This window comes from Aristolochia californica, unplaced genomic scaffold (assembly GCF_029961685.1).
Source record: "Aristolochia californica isolate CCGP_79_NKW_82.1479 unplaced genomic scaffold, dmAriCali1.0.hap1 SCAF_13, whole genome shotgun sequence".
Classification (NCBI taxonomy): domain Eukaryota; kingdom Viridiplantae; phylum Streptophyta; class Magnoliopsida; order Piperales; family Aristolochiaceae; genus Aristolochia; species Aristolochia californica.
The window spans coordinates 70,024-88,685 of NW_027181804.1; the positions used below are offsets into that span (position 1 = coordinate 70,024).

The window sequence follows — 18,662 nt, forward strand, 5'->3', positions numbered from 1 at the left end:
TGTATCATTGATTAGTTATATGACGTAAATAAAGTAAATTATGTATTAATTCTCAATCATTTAAAACATATATTCATGTAATGGATTAAAACAAATATTTAACTTAAAACACAATTTTCATTAAATTACATCACTGAGAAGTTAATTATAATTAAAAATATTCTTAAAAAACTTCGAGTAACCTTTTTATCCTAGTTATTTTATCATGAATCATACTTTATTAATGATTTCTTATGCACATTCTAGAAGGTAATTTTTATAGCATGTCGCACTTATTGCTTTCCCTTTCCCGGGTGATTTGCCTCTTGACCCTCTCCCCAAGCTTTTTCATCAGCAGCGACGCATCCCAGAAAAATCTGGCAAGATATTTCTGAAGTGCACACTGCAAACCAACATTTGGGTGAAATTCATCCAGGCAAGATTCGGCTGGAATAGAAGGGTGACTCTCACTCCGTTATATCTCAAATGGCGGCTTCATCTGTTAGAATGATAGGCAAGTTAATCTGCAATGCAATGATTGTTTTGTTCTTCTGCCTCCCTTTTGCCACTGTACTTATCTGCTCTCTGTATCTCTATGCGTGTGAAACGCAGACATTGCTGTCAACTTTACAGGTGAGGCATTTTGACAAACATTCTCATCTTGCAGACTTATTCTACATTTATAATTTTGCCTTATTTTTCTATTGCCTCGCTATGATTAAGTACAGATAGCATGTTCAAGGGTATATATAATGGGAAGCAATATCATGTGGCTGACATTCAGGCTGTCCTCAGCCGGGCGTGGCGCGCGGGAGTCGACCGGATCATTGTATGTCATTTTGTATGACGTTGAACCGTGTATTGACTGAACTTTGTTGTCTTAGTACTCTTTATCTGCTTCATATTGAATCCTGGCGATGTTTTTGTCTCACAAAGATTACGGGCGGGTCTCTCCAAGAATCTAAGGAAGCCCTCTCCATTGCAGAAACCGATGGTTGGCTTCTTTTACTCTGTCGTTGATAGCCATTTTCACCTTCCCCCCTTCATCTCACGTAGTTGTCTTGTTCAGGGCGCCTTTTTTGTACAGTTGGTGTGCACCCTACTAGATGCAAGGTAATCTTTGGGTGGAGTGGCTAGTAGTTTATTTTTTGTTATTGATTTTTTTAATATAGCAGCTCTATTGATCATACGAAGAAAAAATTGCTGTATTGATGAGATTGAATGGTTGGAGGTGTTCGTAGCTGTGTCATTATTGACGTGTTTTCTGTTATGTCTGACAATTTGCCTGCTCAGGAGTTCGAGGACAGTGGTGATCCGGAGCTTCACTTTCAAGAACTGGTTTCATTGGCTAAAGAGGGAATAGAGAAAGGAAAGGTGTGATTTGTCTTTTGCAAATAGTTTCTTTGGGTCAAATGTGGCTCATCTCATGGAGATGGTGAATACTTGTTTGAGATTGTATCCACTGCCTAGTTCTGTCTGTTTAAAATTCAGCGACCTTACTGTTAGGAGCCTGCATCAAGAGAACTAAGGGGAGGTCCTAAGCTAGATTGTGAATGATAGAATAAGAGAGAAGGTGAGAGATGGCTGGCCTAGGCCAGGGTTGGAGCTTGACGAGTTTGGAAGACACAAAAAAGAGAGAAGCACAATTTGGTTGGTGTCTTGAATACCTCCAACCCCTTTAGATATTTGGCTCCATATTTATAGATTTTTTTAATTACAAAGTAGGAAACTTTCTAACTAGGACACTATTAATCTGACTAGGAAATGTACCGTAGGAGATTAAAGTGTTCATCAAACGAGGAAACTACCCTCTAGTTTAAGTAGAATATCACCACTATATTTTTGCTCCAAGCATGAAGGAAACTCTGTAACTCATGCTCAATATAGATGTAATAGCCTTAACATTCAAGAACTGATGACATCATCCACAAACTGAAGCAAAGGAATGGAAAAGCTTGAAGAGGCTAGAGAAAACTCCGTCACCCAACTATCAGACTAAACATATTTGAAAGAGGGCACCTAGACGTTTCCCAATTATTTTAAAGGAGCAGATGTGATTATTAGATGGAAAAAGACCTGCTAACTTGATAGTCGTGGGATGGACCCAGATCCATCATTAACACAATTGTATATATTCTCCATTTAAAAAAAAAATTGATTGAAGATATTTGGCTTTGAAGGTTCACTCTTCTCAGATTGCACCGCTCCTCCTTTTCTGGTTTTAGGGGTAGATAATTCCTGATTCCCAGCCATAGTTTCACAATTGGCAAAACAGAAAAAAAAAAGGTATAGTTGTGGCAACCTTCCTTAGTATCTTCTGAAGCATGTCATCATTTTTAATGTTTTGGTTTCAGGAATGGCTCTTTTGTTTTTTCACTTGTGGAAAAGAATATGCAAATCATTTGTTACATTTTTATGATAACTTCCTTGCTTATGCATAATGAAAAGCTTTTGGTACCTTGAGGCGGGTTTAGTTCAAAGTGATCCTTATCCTTTTGGTCCGGGCTGAGTTTTTGTCATCTAATTTTGTTTTTGTCAACTAATTTGTCTGTTGCTCTCTTTTTAATTTTGTCTTTTTTGCTAGCTGTGCTTTCAAGCTAGTTGCTCCCTGTAATCTGTATCTCTTTCACTTTTGAATGAAGTTCTCATTATCTTCAAAAAAGAGTTCTTGGTACAATAGTTATTTGGGAGAGGGAGGATTTTTTTTAATGCAGAACTGGAGCTCCTGGAGGCTTGTTCAGTACTTACAGTCCTTGGTCCTTCATTTTTTGGTATCTAAGTCTCAGGAATTACTATCTAGGTGGTGGCCATTGGTGAATGTGGATTGGATTATGACAGGCTCCAGTTTTGCCCACCTGAAATTCAGAAAAAGTATGTGTAACTATGATGACCCAATTCTGTTGAATGCGTATTACTTTCTAATTTCTGTTCTACTTTTTATTTGCCCTTCAAATGAGACCCAAGTATTTTCCTCAATTTCAAGCAGCCATAAAGATTGCATTTTCCAAATATGGCTGGCTCATTACATTTTAATTATGAACCTTGCAAGTGGAAGAAAAAGACATTTTTATTTTTTGTAAAATGTTTAGTTTAATCTTGTAACTTCTCCCCTAATTGTTGGGAGCTTCTCATTGTCTTTTTTCTTTGTTTTCCTAATAAATGTCTCTTAATTAGAAAATAATCGTCCCTTTATGAGTAATGAGCACCATAGAAAATACTTTTCCAAAGTCAGCCCAAGAATACTCTTCGCCATTCTAGTTTGCAGGTATAGGGTCCTCCTACCCACTCTTTAGGTTGGAAAGAGAAAAGGTTTTTCCTCAGGGGGTGGGGGTGGGGGTGGAATGTCCCCCTTTGTCCTGCCACTTTTCCTATGTGGGACCTGTTGGTGTGGATGAGCTTGGCAGGTTAGCCATAGGGAGGGGGTTTATGATGTATCACTTGACAAAAGGAAAAGTAAAGAAAGGAGAAAAGAAAGGAAGGTTAGTTTTGACATTTTTAATAAAGGACTCAAAATATAAATAAATTTTTATCTTTTATAGGAATCGTAGTGTTTGTTCACTAACAGCATACTTTTTTGTCTGGAAAAATATGAAATCCATGGTAACTTTCTTGAAAAGCACCATACATAGGCTCTCTTTGAAATTGGGGCAAAGTTCGGGTCAGATTTGGAGAGATTCCTTTATCTTTGAGTTTCTTGCTTCTGTACATTTTATTTGATTTTTTTTCTTTCAGGTATTTTGAAAAGCAGTTTGATTTGGCAGAATCTGCGAAAGACATTTTTAATAAAGGACTCAAAATATAAATAAAATTTATCCTTTTATAAGAATTGTAGTGTTTGTCCACTAACAGCATGCTTTTTTGTCCAAAAAACATGAAATCTGTGGTAACTTTCTTAAAAAGCACCATACATAAGGCTCTCTTTGAAATTGGGGCAAAGTTCGGCTCAGATTTGGAGAAATTCTTTTATCTTTGAGTTTCTTGCTTCTGTACACTTTATTTGATTCTTTTTTTCTTTCAGGTATTTTGAGAAGCAGTTTGATTTGGCAGAATTTGTGAAATTACCTATGTTTCTGCACATGCGTGCTGCTGGTAAAGATTTTTGTGAAATTTTAGCTCGAAAGAAGGATAGGTGAGGTATTTAGATCACTATGAGGAATTCTGACTCAGAAGCTTTGTGACATATGATGTTTGTTTCAGCTCGATGAGACTCGCAGTAGTCCAAAGAAATTTGCTGCAAGATTTGATAGCGCTTATTAAACTGAAACATAACTACTCAAATTATTAATAAAAAGTTATCTGGTGGTCCAATAATCTGGGGTCTCGAACTTTCTTTTTCAATATTTTATTTATAAGAAAGAAAAAGGAGACAACAAAATAGGTGCCAAAATGACAACAAGTTGTGGTGCCATCCCCTTGCGCCACTACGTTACATATAAAGAGTTTCTCTCCACTACCAAAGTTGAAGAAAAATGCCCACAGAATTGTATAAAGCCTTAAAGAACAGAATTGACTTCTGCCTCCATATAATCAACTTCAGCCAAAGGTCCTGTGAAGGGGAGTATGATAGTTCCCATATCATCTTTTAGTCGGAGATCTTGAACAACTTAGTTGGACATTCATTAGCCCATTTAGATAGAATGAGATTCAGCATTGTTCTCAGCTGGATGAAAGCCAACTGGCTTTCCCCAAAGGGCTGAATCAAGTTCAGGAAGAAAGTCGTGAGCTTTGGAGAGATCTCCCTATCATGTGATCCCTCAATTCAATTCTGTCAATTCTTTAGTAGTCTTTTGCATAAGTGTCTATCAGCCTTTGCTCGTCTTTTAACTATCTCTTGATGTATTCATTTGGGAAGGGATAGAACAACTGCATCCCTCTTCTATTGTGATCCAGAACTCTCTTTTTATTTATGCATTCCGTTACGGAGGATATATCCATTTTTTTGCATTCCTCATCTATCATTTCATTTCTAATATGTTATTCTTCTGAATAGCAGACCAATTAATAAGATGGATTCTTTTCTTTGTTTTCAACATTTAAGAACTTTTGACAGTTCTGCTCTGTGGCTACCCTACCAGTAAGAAAAAGTGGCTGGTGGAGCGGATAGTATGCTGAATATTTTTTGGACTAACATTGATCTTATGGTATTGTTAATTTTGAGAAACTAGATCATCATTGCATTACATGTATGAATTTAAATAAACCCCCATATTGCAATCCTAGTGTGTGACTGATCAACTCTTTGTCTAAGCTCTGCGGTGAGACAGAGGAGAAGGTGGATCACCTATTATTAAGCTGCACCATCTGCTATGAAATTTGGGAAGCTATTTTCTGGAAATTTGGGCTTAAAAGGTGCTTCCCATTTCCATTTTCAGAGTTCATAGAGCAGAATCTACCTCAAAGTTTCTCAAGAACAGGTCTATTCCTCTGGAAAATAGCGGTGCACTGGTGTTTGCGGGGGGGGGGGGGGGGGGGGGCAGAGTTCATAGAGCAGAATCTACTTCAAAGTTTCTCAAGAACAGGTCTATTCCTCCGGAAAATAGCGGTGCACTGGTGTTTGCGGGGTGGGGGGGAGACTGGAATAACAAAACTTTCAAGTTTCAACCACTCAGCCACATCTAAAAGGAGCTTGTCCGAAAAGATTTAAAACCCTCTCCTGCTCCCTTCTCCCTGATTCGTAAGCACTCTAAAACTGTTTCTGCCTTTGCAAGTTAAGGTACATAATGCTAAATGCCTGGATTCCCCCTCCTATGGGCACAATCAAATTTGACTTTGATGGTAGCTCTATGGGAAACCCTGGGCCTAGTGGCATTGGAGGCGTTTTAAGAGACTCTCAGGGTTTGGTTTACCTTTGCAGGGCCAATTGGTCAGGCAGAATCCACTGAAACAGAAATCAAAACGCTACACCAAGGGGTGAAACTTTCTCCGGGCCTCTTATAATAGAAGGGGATTCAGCCTTGATCATTAGCTGGATGAATCGAAAAGCCAAACCTCCATGGAGATTCAGTAAGCATCTTTGAGGAAATTAAAGACCTTTGTAGTTTGGTTGATTTACATGGCAGCATGTACCTAGGGAGGTTTAACTCTTTGGCAGACTTTCTACCCAAAGAGGGAGCTTTCTGAGCCTCCTTTATACCAGGGTTCTCCTTCCCAATTGATTGGATGGACCCGCTCCTAGCTTGTATTCATTTTAGCTAGTCAATAAGATTTCACCATTTAAAAAAAATAAAAAAATCCTAGTGTGATTCTAATTATTGTAAGAAAGTAAAAATAGAAGAGAAATTGAAGAGAAAGAGATAGGAAGAGAAAGGGCTGTCATACAGCCTGCTGAATAGGGGAGAAATCAAGCCTCCATTAGGTTTTATTCATCACTTAAGTCTCTTTATAAAATGAGTAAAAGGCTTCTAACTTAAGGACTTATAACCAAGTAAACAGTCTTCTTAACCTACAGAAATTATGTAATAACCACACCTCTTTAAACACTCAAACCTGGACCTTTCTGTCTAACAAATTACAGGTCTACGCCAATGAGAAATTCTAAAATACCCCCCACTCTTAACAAGTATTCAAAGATTCTAAATCTAACATAACACTTGATAGAAATCTTAAATAGACTAAAGTCCTAATCAGCTAGCCAAATTAATCTAATCAACACTAATATTTCTAAACTCTATTCCTTCTCAAACTCAAGATAGATCAAAGAAAAATCACAAGTTTGATTATCCATAATCCAAAACCAGAAAGTATTCCGCAACCAATGCTAGATGAATCAAAGTCACAGAGTAAAAAACATATTGGAAGCAGCACTGTCACTTGAGTACGGACAAAAGTGATCAGAAACAAATTCAGATTGTCACATTACAGTTTTGACATAGGTATTGTTGATGGTGAGGTAGTGAATGATTGGCAATAGATAGTGATGACAAGCTGCAACTGCAGCAACAGGCTTTCTAATGGCAAATAGAAGACAGTGAGTCTTTAGGCCTTCTAAGAACAAACCGAAGAAGGCGTCAATACTTCAGATGACACAGTGTTAATATAGGTCAACAGTATGGTGGGATAGTGTCATCACAACAAACGAGTATAATAGATCATCACAACTCAAAATACTATTGAGATTCTTGTTGAGTGGGAATAGTTTCACATTGATAAAAGGTAAGAAGTGTTATTGGGTTATAGTATTGAGCAATAAACCTTCAAGTGGCTACTCATTTTCTAATGCAACTGGGCTCAAGTTTTCAGAGTAGGATGTCTACTTGGGTTGAGACCTAATTTGTGCTCCATGATGAGTTTGTGCTCCGTTGTAAGTTTGTGCCTATGTCTCAGATCTGTCATGTATAAACTTGGACATGTGGGGTACTGTTGAATGAGAATAGTTCCACATTGATAAAAGTTCAGATGTGTTATTGGGTTATAATGTTGAACAATAGGCCTCTTAAGTGGCTAGTCATTTTAGATGGAACTGGGCTCAATTCAACAAATCCATGAGACTTATTTTCTTGATGAACTAGGTCCCCAATATGATGCAATCTGGGTCCATTCACTAGTAGATGATGATTTGCCCACATTGAAGAAAACATTTAGCAGAGTAGTGCATGCAGAGACTGTTGTGGTTCCATGGAGCAGCATGGATAGTTAGGGGACAAAGGCTGTTGTCCTCAATATTCAATCCGTGTTGAGTCGTTGACAAGGAGGGGTGGTCGAGGAGGTCGAAATACTTCTTGTTATGGTAGTGGCTGTGGTGATGATAGGAGTGATGGATGTGTCCATTGTGGATGCAACAATCACTTCTCAGACAAATGTTGGGACAAATTTGGAAAACTTGTATGGGGTCAACTCTAGTGTTCTAGAAAGAAATGAGACTTCAGCTAGTCGTTTAGTAGGCATTGTACTTGGTGTCCCAGATGAACGTCATCATTTTGTGCAGAGGATGACATAGTTGACCTCATCTACCACATCTATGAACTAGAATGATTCTACAACAACAACCAAAGTGGCTAGCTCTTTACTTCTGCTTTCCATGAGTCTCCAATCTCTTTATTGATTGATTTGCGTACATCTTTGTACATGTCAGATATGTCCTCATTATTTAGCTCTCTTAGTCAGTCATGCTCTTTTAGACATGCTACCCTTGTTGATGCTCCTCCTCCCCTTTAGTGGGGTGGGCAAGGTTCATCCTACTTCATCCTAGTCTTAGAGTATGTTTTGTTTGTTCTTAAATTCCTTGTTAACTTATTATCTATCAGTCAAATTACTAAATCCTTGCATTGTTTAATAGTTTTTTCCCTACTCATTATGTATTCAAGAGCTCCAGACGAGGAAGACACTTGGTTTAGGGCATGTACAAGAGGGGCTTTACGACTTGGAAAGTCTACTAGTGCTGTCCTTTTTGGCTCTTCAAGCAACTGTTTCACCTTTCTAGTGTTACTTATAGTTAGGACATCCCTCCTTAGCCAAGTTAGCCAAGTTATGCCAAATATTTCTAGCTTTGTCGTCTATTTTCTCTTTTTAATGTTAAGCCTGTTAGCTCGAGAAGCACCATCAAGCATCCTTCCCATCTAGTCAGAGTCATAGTTATACTAGTTTGCTTCAAGTAGCCCATTCAAATGTATGGGGTCCTTGTCGAGTACCTAGGGTCTTTGGTTATCAGTATTTTGTTTTCTTCATTGATGATTTTAGTAATTCCACATGGTTGTATCTCTTACAGGATAAATTTGAAGTTTTTTATGTATTCTTGAATTTTCATAGTGAAATAAAAAATCAATTGGGTGCTTTACTTTGCGTGTTTTGTGCTGATAAAGGGCTTGAGCTTATGAACCACAAGTGAGATTTTTTTTTTAAAGCTTATGGCATTGTTCATCAACGGTCTTGTGTATATACACCTGAACAAAATGGGTTGCAGAAAGGAAGAATCGCCACTTGCTAGAGGTTGCACGATCCATGTTTCGAATGTAGGTTCCAAAATCTTATTGGGGTGATGTTGTTTTTACTCCATGTTTTCTTTTTAATAGGATGCATTCTTTTGTACTTGGGGAGGAGGGGGGGGGGGGTTCCCACTATAAGTTCTTAAGGCTACTGATAATCTATTTTCTCTTTGTCTTCGTATGTCTGTGTCTATCTGTTATGTGCATGTATTTGGTCAGTCTCATGATAAGTTGTCACCGAGATCCAAGTGTATCTTCCTTGGACACTCTAGTACTCAAAAGGGATTCAAATGTTATTATCCTTTCACAAGAAATAGAATTTAGTGGTTTGGTTTAGTGCAGAGGCAAAATGCAGACAATGATTCATACAATTTGTGAACTTCTATGGGTGAGATCAGTTTTGTGACTGTTAGGGTTGTGATGCATTTTGACAACCATGCTGCTTCTTTGTTGCTAGTAACCTTTTGTTTCATGAAAAAATTAAACATGTATAGGTCGATTGTCACTTCATTCATGATGCTGTGATGGATGATGTAGTGGTTATTCCCTATGTCAAATGTGCTAATCAGCTTGGCTATTTGTTTACTAAGGCCTTGGAAAGCATGAGTTGGGAACTTTTATAACAAGCTAGGTTTTTTTTATATATATGCTCCAGTTTGACGAAGAGTGTTGAATTATATGTAATTGGGTATTTTTATCTTTTCACTCTTACAATATTTGTCTCTCTACAGTAGGAGCATGTTCGTATAGGAGTTATACGGTTCAATTTTTAATTTATTTTGAGTTGTAATTAGGGCATTATGGAGAGTTTAGTGTTGAGGGACATTTATGTACTGTTGTCTTATTATCACTTAAGTGACTATTTAATCGAAGATAGGTCAATTTTAGGCCTCTCAACAAGTGCCAGAATTGCCACTCTCTCTCTCTCTCTCTGTGGCCTTCTCCTCTCTCTCTTTTCCCTCTCTTTTCTCTTAATGTTATACTTCTACATTTGTAAACCTAACATAACTTGAAATAGGAATTACAAACAAATTATTATTCTAATCAAGCTAACCACTTTAATCCTAATCAAAATAATATTCCTATAGTATTTTTTTCTTTATTAAATAAAGAAAGATACAAAGTAAAGTTACATAATGCAATAGGATGGTCGCGAAGGCTACCAAGAACAAACAAGTAAAAAAAAAATTAAAAGAAAAATGAAAAATACATAAAAAACAACCAAACTGAAAAAACAATATTGGTCGTTTATTTTTTATTTTTATTTTTTGAGGGAAGAGTGTGAATTTAATTCAAAAAGAGGAGAGATGCAACCTAGTGTGATGGGCCATCCTCCACAATGTGGTATTGGAGGGAAGAGCCCCTTTTAGCATGATAGTCTGCCATATGATTGGCGGATCTAGGGGTGTGTGTCCATATACAATTTAGATGAGAACTTATATTACAGATTTCAAAATAAGTATCCCAGTGCCGCCAAGGGGGCGGATATTCTTCGCCTTGGAGTCCATATACAATTTTTTTTTTTTTTTTTGAATGATGTAGAATTGTATTTCAACAAAAAGAATGCACATGGCAATCGGAATACACAAATTAAGAAGAAAAATTAAAAAAACTTATCAATCACCATAGCAACTAGAATGGAAAGCCTATGTTGACAAGTAACTGTGGCAAAAATATCCCTTGGCATGTGTATTGGCTACATAATTTGCTGAGCAGTGTACATCTGCCAGATGACATCTATTTCCGAGGTTAAGTCTCTAATTCTGAGCAAGTGCTGGTCAAATCTCATGTAAAGATCCAGGGGTCCCTTCCCCCAGAATATGATGACTGAAGAGTCACCTTTAATAATTAAAGGCTGCTTGACGTGGTCCATGTAAAGAAGCAATCCCAGCAATAGAGCAGTAATTTCAGCCAAAGTAATCCCTTTCTCTGATTTGAGTAAGACAGCAGTAAATGAGCCTCTCAATTTTCAATAGTCCTACCAATTCCAGCTGGCCCAGGATAACCACGGGAGCGTCTGCTGCCAAAGATTTGCTCATTATGTTCCAACCAGAGTCAAAACTACAACATCACCCACTAAACTTCATAGTCATTTGCCTAAAGGGTGTGGATATGCTGAAATTTCCAGTTACCAACTTTCCAAACTCTCTGGCAGACGCTGTGAAAGACCAAATGTTCTGGAACAAAAGCTCCACACTGCAGCCACAATGTAAAATAGAGGTAGCCAGTGATTCATTTTGGCTCTTGCAGAACCTACATTATTGAGTGATAACCCCTAAGACCAAACAGTTCACATGTGAGGACTTTTCCTTGAAAAAATAGCCCAGATGAAAGCTTTTACCTTTTGGTGGACTAATAAATTTTGCATTGGCAGCTGACTGTGTGACCATTTCTACATTCTGCATAACGAAATCATAAGCTGAGCAGGCTGTCAACCTACCTTTCATTGACTAGTCCTGAAAATTTTATCCTCTCTTAGACCTATGTTGTAGAAAGACTGCAACAGCATACCTAGTCTGTCTTTGTCAGACAAGTTAGCATAACATGGTGACTTGGAGTAACCAATCCCTATTTTCTGCAATCCATGCTTGCTTAACTGATAGACCATTGGGAGAGCATCCAAAAATTGTGTAGCTGAATGCTGGACCCATGTTGACAACCAATTGTTGTAAATTGACCCTTTAACTTGTCAAGTTGGGTCCAAGGCCCATCCCCGACTGACTTTTTTCAACTAATAAACTCAAGATCTTTGTACTCACTAATCCATGTGGGATTATTCCTTAACACTCTCCCTCACGTGTAGACCCTTTTTTGTGGCTCTACAAGTGGATAGTTTAGGTTTAGGCCCTCTTTTGTGGTTTTACAAGTAGATAGTTTAGGTGTAGGCCCACATTTGAGTACCTGCTCCTATGCCCTGTCAAGTTAGAGTCCAAGGCCCATCCCAAAATGACTAGCTAACTTAGGAAAACCTCTTTCCCAATTAATAAACTCAAGATCTTTGTACTCCATATGGGATTATTCCTTAACATAGCTAATGAATCTGAGAACTGTATTTGCCAACCAATGAATATGACTCCTAGAAATCAGAAGTGTACAAAAGCAAGTCAGCTAATTGCAAAAAAATGACCATTGAGTCTCCACGACGGAGTTGCTAATCCTATACTCTAACAGGTGTATTTAAAGAAAATGTGGTTGGTGGGCCTCACAATCTCTTTATGCTTTATGGGCAAGAGTACGGATGCATATGAGTGCACTGACCACTTTTTGCATTTCTTGTTTAACAGGTTTATAGCTGGAGTTGCCCATTCATTTACTGGCAGTGCAGACGATTGTGATAGCCTTTTACAATTTGAGAATCTTTACATTGGTGAGAATTTTGCCTCGTTGGGATGAAATGAAATAAAATTTAGTTGCATTGGTTCTGTAGTTGTGTTAATTTTTTGAAGATGCAATGTGATCTGTGGAATAGTATTGTATCGAATAAATATGTGAAATGAGTGAAAGAGTTTATAAATAATCATAGTTGGAAGCAAAGGGAAATGTCTTAGTGGAGTTGTGATGATGCTTCGGGCCTGAGCACATGCATGTCCATTCTTCTTAATTTGAAATGACTGAAGAATCTGTCAAACTGACTGATCCTAACCTTTTGCCATTAGATTGATATTTAAAACGAACACCTTGTTATATTGTAACTGTGCTGGAGCAAAACAGAGAGGCAAAGTTGAAATACTATTCTCATTATTCTCCCAGAGATTGTGGGTATTCTCTTAGAAAGGAAATGTTGAGTGCTAAGAAGGTTACTTTTCTGTTACAATTGATACTTTGATTAGAAACTCGAACATCATCGCATGACATGATTATAGGTTGGGCCTTTGGCTGAATGGCTACATGGTGGTGGCAGCAGGGTTCTAGTTTCAGGTTTTGGGTTCAAATCTTGCTAGGGTATGTATGAGGTTCAAATTTTTTTAATTTTTATTTTTTTGAATGTTGATTATATACACAAACTACACCCGATAGCTGGTGAGACTTGAACTCCAGACTTCACACTAGAAATCTCCTCATGTAGCAATTGAGTCAGAGGTCCAATCCACAAACCACTGTCAGACCAATACACTCCAACATGTGTGTCTCGGTAATTTTTGGTTCGATTGAAAATTATAAGTTAAGCTTCATCCTTTGCTTTCTATTCTTCTTTTGCTGTGTAAGGTGTTAATGGTTGCTCTTTGAAGACTGCTGAGAACCTGGATGTAGTTAAGAGCATCCCTATTGAAAGGATGATGATTGAAACAGATTCACCATATTGTGAAATAAAAAGCACTCATGTGGGAAGTAAATTTGTAAAATCTTTGCTGCCTTCAAAGAAGAAAGAGAAATATGATGAAGAGTGCACTGTTAAAGGCCGCAACGAACCTTGTAATGTCAGGTAATTGAACCTTTATTCTGCAATGTTCTTTACTAGACATCGTGTTGTTGATTTGTCATTGTTCTTTTCATCTTTCTTGTTCTGTGCCATCTTCTAAAGAAAAAAACTTATCATTATTTTTAGTTCTTACCATGTTGATTTCTACTGCTGATATGCAGCTAGATGACATGATGACATCAGGTATCAATATTTGCTGGGCACTTTTGTTATTATAAAAAAACAATATCTAAATATAGACCACATATGGTTTGGATGTGAATCTCATTGACAGAGGGTTGGTTTTTTAAGGTTGGCTTTTTACCAAGTGATAGTTATACAAGGGGAAGGAGCAACAATACGAATCTGATGATATAAGATGATGTAATCGTTTTACTTTGTTTTCCTCTCTTTTCTTCTCTTCAATGAAATTCTCATCTTCCTCACAGAAAGAGGAAGGTGGCTCCCAACAGCAAGATAATGATAGGACGCTCCTTCCCTTGCTAAACCGTCATTAATAGGATCAGGAACACTAGTGGCTTGGGCCTTTGGCTCAATGGTCACATGAAGGGATTTACAGTGAGGTTTTGAATTCAAGAAGGTACAGCTGGGCTTATTTTCATCGATTAAGTGATGGGCCATTAGTCTTGGCAATTTGATTCTTTTTTTCATGATAATTGTTAGTGAAAAAATAAAAATGTGAGAGAAAGAAAAGAAAAAATGAGAAGAAGAGAGTTCAGAGAAAAATGAAAGATCTGGACCCACCTTGGCATCATTAGTACATCTTCCATGAATCAGTTGTGTTTCTGAGAAAAAAAGCACGCTTCTTCCCCATATGGCACTTCCTTCAATGCTACTGAGATTATGGACATATTTGGACACTTGACAATTACTTGGAGTCAGATGCCTTAAAGTGCCAATAACTTTGCAGATTCCTGGCTTAGGAGTGGAGTCTGCAATAACATCTTGTTGTTGGAAACATCTATTTATTAGATCAGTATGCCTTTCGAATGTTTGACTATGTTGAATTTGAAATTTTTTTTGTTTGTAATTCTGCTATTTTATGCTTCTTCTCTGGTGACTTCTTTTCCTATTAATGAATTCCTTAAGTCATGTTCCAAAAAATAAAAAATAAAAAAATCTGGAATCCTTGGTCTTGCCTTCTAATGCTTGAGATGATTCTGCAGAGGAGAAAACACATGAATGTTGCAAATGTGCCCCTCACTTAAACACAATGAACTGGGGTTAAAAAGTAAGTAAAAAGAAACAGATCATGGGTAACCTAATTCTAACTCTCCTTCAAGCTGCAATTTAGTATACAAGAGAAAAACTCAGCAAGGACTTTCAGTCAATTATTTTAGGAAGTCTTTTTCCCAATTAATAAATCAAAGACTTTTGTACTCACTAATCCATGTGAGACTATTTTTTAACATGTTCTTTTTCGAATGTTCTTTTGAATTTTTTTTGCAAAAAATGTTCTTATGATATATTTGTCAACTGAAATGCATCAGGTAGTGTTACATGGAGGAACATAATGAATGTGCTATTTCTTGCGAGGCATTTTTTTCCTTCAATGAGTATGAAAAAAATAATTCTCCAAAAAAAAAGAACAAACTAAAATCATTTCCTCCAACGATACATGTGTTGCTCCATATAGAACCTATCAAAATGCACGCATACAACTTGGATTTGCTTTATAGGTATTGAAGTTCCTTGCAGGCAAGTACTTGAAGTGGTTGCTGGATGTAAAAGAATCACTGATATTGATCGACTGAGTAAGGCTTTGTACCAAAATACCTGCAGGTAATGATTGTCTAATGTGCTGTATTTTTTGGGGGCTTCCATTCCATGCCTGTCTGCAAATTTCTTTTTTCACAACGTTGAAGCAGGGCCTCCCTTCTGCCCTTTGTCACCACCCACTCTTTCACCTTCTACTAATGACAAATCAAAATGCTCAGTGTAGATAGACCTTGGTTGCTTCTGTTTGTAGAAAATTTGCAGGCATTTTGCAGATTTTTCAACTGGATAGCTTATTTTGCAGGCTCTTTTTTCCGCATGACCTGGATTCTGCAGCAGATTCTGCTCTCGCTGATGTTCATGAAATCCAATGATGGGTAAATCAAATATTTCTGCCATCACGCTACGACTCACCAGATATATCATTGAAGTTTCTGTAACTCGAATATCAAATAAAGTTACAATATGCACAAAATTCTAATTATGTTGATTTTTACATCAACTGGGCCTCGTCTTTAGCAACTTTAGTTTCTTTCTGTTATTTTTTTCTTTTGACAATAAATTTCCTGTTCCTGACCTTTGAAACCCGAACTTAAAAAACCCAAAATATAAAACCAAACTTTGACCTGAACCGTCTCCGTAACCTGTTCTTGCCCTGTTCCCATAAACCCGATTTAAACATGACCTATCCCTGCCCCGGCCCTTAAACCCGACTCTTGTCTGCCCTGTCTCTTAAATCCGACTTCTCTGCGCTGTTCCTGTAAACATGAACCATCATTACAACCTATTCCTGATCTGTTCCTCCCCGGTTTTATATTCCCGTTTCGTTCCCATGGGTTGAATTTGGTAAAACTCTTCTTTGGCTTGAAACCTGAAACCTGATGGATTTATTTTCCGTCCTGTTCCCATCCATGGGGTGAAACCCCAAACCCAAACCTAAGGTTTTTCGGTTGGTTGGGTTGAATTCCCTATGAAACCCCACCCTAAGAAAACTTTGTTGCAATTGGGTTATGCCAGCGCCACACCTCGTTGGGTCAGTATTTCTCAAACTGGAGCTGGTCATACTGAAGTTGTTTATGGAAATGGCGAAAGGATGCACTCCATTCATTTTTCTGTTCGGAAATTGATCTACTATTGATCTATTATTGTAGAGCAGTATATACAAGTATATACAGATACAAGATGATCCAGTAAGCGTCACAAAGGTACCAGTTAATCACAACAGCGAAAGTTGGCCATTTCAAATAGTACCCCCGAAAATATCAGTCCTGCTTTGATTTGTCGTGGATTAACAGCTTACTGAGTACCATATGTCCGCAGTCATTGAGGCTTACATAGCATACCTGTCTGCAAGTATCTTCTTTCTGATACAAGGTTAGGCGTAGTGTCCTATTTTTTCTTTCAGAGATCATTGGATTTAACTGGATCAATGGGCACTTGTCCACCACCATCTATAATAGATAGTGAGGTAATTTCTCAATATATGTTATTTTTGAATCCTCTCTGTTCGAACATGGAGGGGGAGTAAGACCACTCTCACATCGGAGCAGTTCGACCAGAGGAGGGGAGGAGCTGCCTCCACCCAACTTTTCCGGCTTGTACTCGGGTCACCCTGTGGGATGGACAGAGACTCTGCTCACAGCTCCTCCCGGAGTATCCTAACGCAGCCTTCTGGCTCTTGTAGAGAGCTAAAAGCCATGCTTCAAGTTCAGCGTTTCAGCTACACAGTTCCACTGGATGTCTATCAATTACAGAAGATGTAGCCAGGGGTTCCTAGTTTCGTACTTAACAGGCTTAAATAAATAATAACTCGTTGGTTTTATATTCAAGAGTAATTCATTCTCATCCTGCTCTAAATCCATGCAGTTTTGTTGAACAAGGGCTAAGTTCAGCTTCCCTTCACGTTGGTTGAGGTGCAGATACAGCAGATCCTTCCGTAGCTAGATTCAGACGCAACAGCCGTCCTTCTACCTCCTAATTTCATGTTCGAACAAAAGAAAATTCCATTCAAATATGTGTGAAAAATTAACTCCAACAGGGGCGAATCTAACATATTTTCCTTACCACTCCATTCATGGCTTCTATCGCGTCTTGGGCAGCCTCAGACGAGGCAAAAGAGACGAAGCCGAACCCCCTGGACCTCCCGCTGATCTTGTCGTAAACAACCTTGGCTCCTAGTAACCCAGGTTGGGAACTGAAAGCGTCCTTGAGGGCGTCGGACGTAAGGCTCCATCCAAGGTTGCCGGCGTAGATTTTATAGGGGCTGTCTACAAATCCCCGATAACTACTCCTAATTCTCGGCCCCATCACCTCCCTCTCACCTCCTCTTGGCACTTCCGGGAAGTTTACCCGGACGCTTCGACCCCCAACTTGCTGGGTAATGAACGAAAGATTTACTCAAATTCCCATTAAAAAGTAAAAAAAAAAAATCAAAGCTTTCTTTCTACTCACCGATCCATTGAACAGTCGGATGGCTTGTTTGGCCTCCTCGACACTACCCATTGTCACAAACGCGAATCCTCGGCTACGATCAGTAACGCGATCGTAAATAAGCTGAGAAGGGCGAATTAAATCCTTATTATGTTAACAGCAAACATAAACAACGGATACACAAATCTATAGCAGACAGAGCAATATTAAGATTTGAAGAGGATTTTTCTTACTCCAACGGATTCCACCCTGCCAGCCTCCTGGAATATTTGGCTGAGCTGAGAGGGGGTCATGGAGTAAGGGAGATTGCCCACATACAACCGGCATCCTGGCGATGAGGATGATGGCGAACCGTCTATCTCTTCTTCTTCCTGACGGCCATGCTGATAACTGTGCTCTTCTTCATCACTCTGATCTTGTTCTTCGCCGCCGCCACTGATTGGGTCGTGGTACGCTGTCGTTGTGAAGCATCGGAATGAGGAGGAAGAGAGGGAGAGAGGAAGGATGAAAGGGATTGGAGCTCTGGAGACCAGCGATTTAAGCTGGGGGTCCGGTGCAGACACACTAACTGTATGGACAGACAAAGTAGAAAGAGGAGAGACGGTGACAGAGCAATGGTTTCTGTTGGTGAATGGAAGCGATGAATTGGAGAAAGCAACCGCCGCCGCCTTGGATATGGAAGTGGCAATGAGGGCGGCGCTGTCCATCCTCAGGCGGCTGCTGGTGGGTCAAGGCGAGGGCCGTGTTTTCGATGCCGCACCCTTTACTTCAGAAAAGATTAGGAAATCCGATTTCGTTTCGCCTCATGTGGGTCGTTTGGGAGCGAAGGAAATAGGATAAGAAGTGCTGACACCTAAAAATGTAGAGTCCACGGCTTGGCTCCCAGTCCCAGTCCCAGTCCCAGTCCCAGTCCGCGTTTTGGAAGGGCGGGTTATTGGCTAGTGCATGGACAAAGTGAACTGCCCATTTTGTCGTCTCATCTCATTTCCTCCAAAGAATGTAACAGGCACAGTAAGTTAAAAGGAGAGAATCAGTCAGGGGGGGTTATTCAACAAATTGGAAATTTGATTTTGATCTTGATCTTTATCATGCATCTACATAATCTTTATCTTCAAAATGGGTGTTAGTGCTAGCCATGGACAAAGTGAACTGCCCATTTTGTCGTCTCATCTCATTTCCTCCAAAGAATGTAACAG

General features: G+C 38.8%; 2 protein-coding genes across 2 annotated transcripts; one reads left to right on the forward strand and one right to left on the reverse strand.

Annotated features, from left to right (window-relative positions):
• Positions 1-303: 303 nt before the first annotated feature.
• LOC137947964 (uncharacterized) lies at positions 304-15,603 on the forward strand. Its single transcript, XM_068793840.1, has 12 exons — positions 304-493; positions 592-612; positions 708-808; positions 916-973; positions 1,049-1,092; positions 1,273-1,353; positions 2,780-2,850; positions 3,998-4,108; positions 12,185-12,267; positions 13,107-13,323; positions 15,019-15,102; positions 15,341-15,603. The coding sequence occupies exons 1-12, from the start codon at positions 466-468 to the stop codon at positions 15,408-15,410; spliced, it is 969 nt and encodes a 322-aa protein (XP_068649941.1). The 5' UTR covers positions 304-465; the 3' UTR covers positions 15,411-15,603.
• Positions 15,604-16,853: 1,250 nt separating this feature from the next.
• On the reverse strand, positions 16,854-18,272 carry LOC137948444 (33 kDa ribonucleoprotein, chloroplastic). Its single transcript, XM_068794530.1, has 4 exons — positions 17,700-18,272; positions 17,488-17,589; positions 17,101-17,409; positions 16,854-17,010 (listed from the first exon to the last, which is right to left on the reverse strand). Exons 1-4 carry the CDS (start codon positions 18,171-18,173, stop codon positions 16,936-16,938), a joined length of 960 nt encoding a protein of 319 aa, XP_068650631.1. The 5' UTR covers positions 18,174-18,272; the 3' UTR covers positions 16,854-16,935.
• Positions 18,273-18,662: the final 390 nt, after the last annotated feature.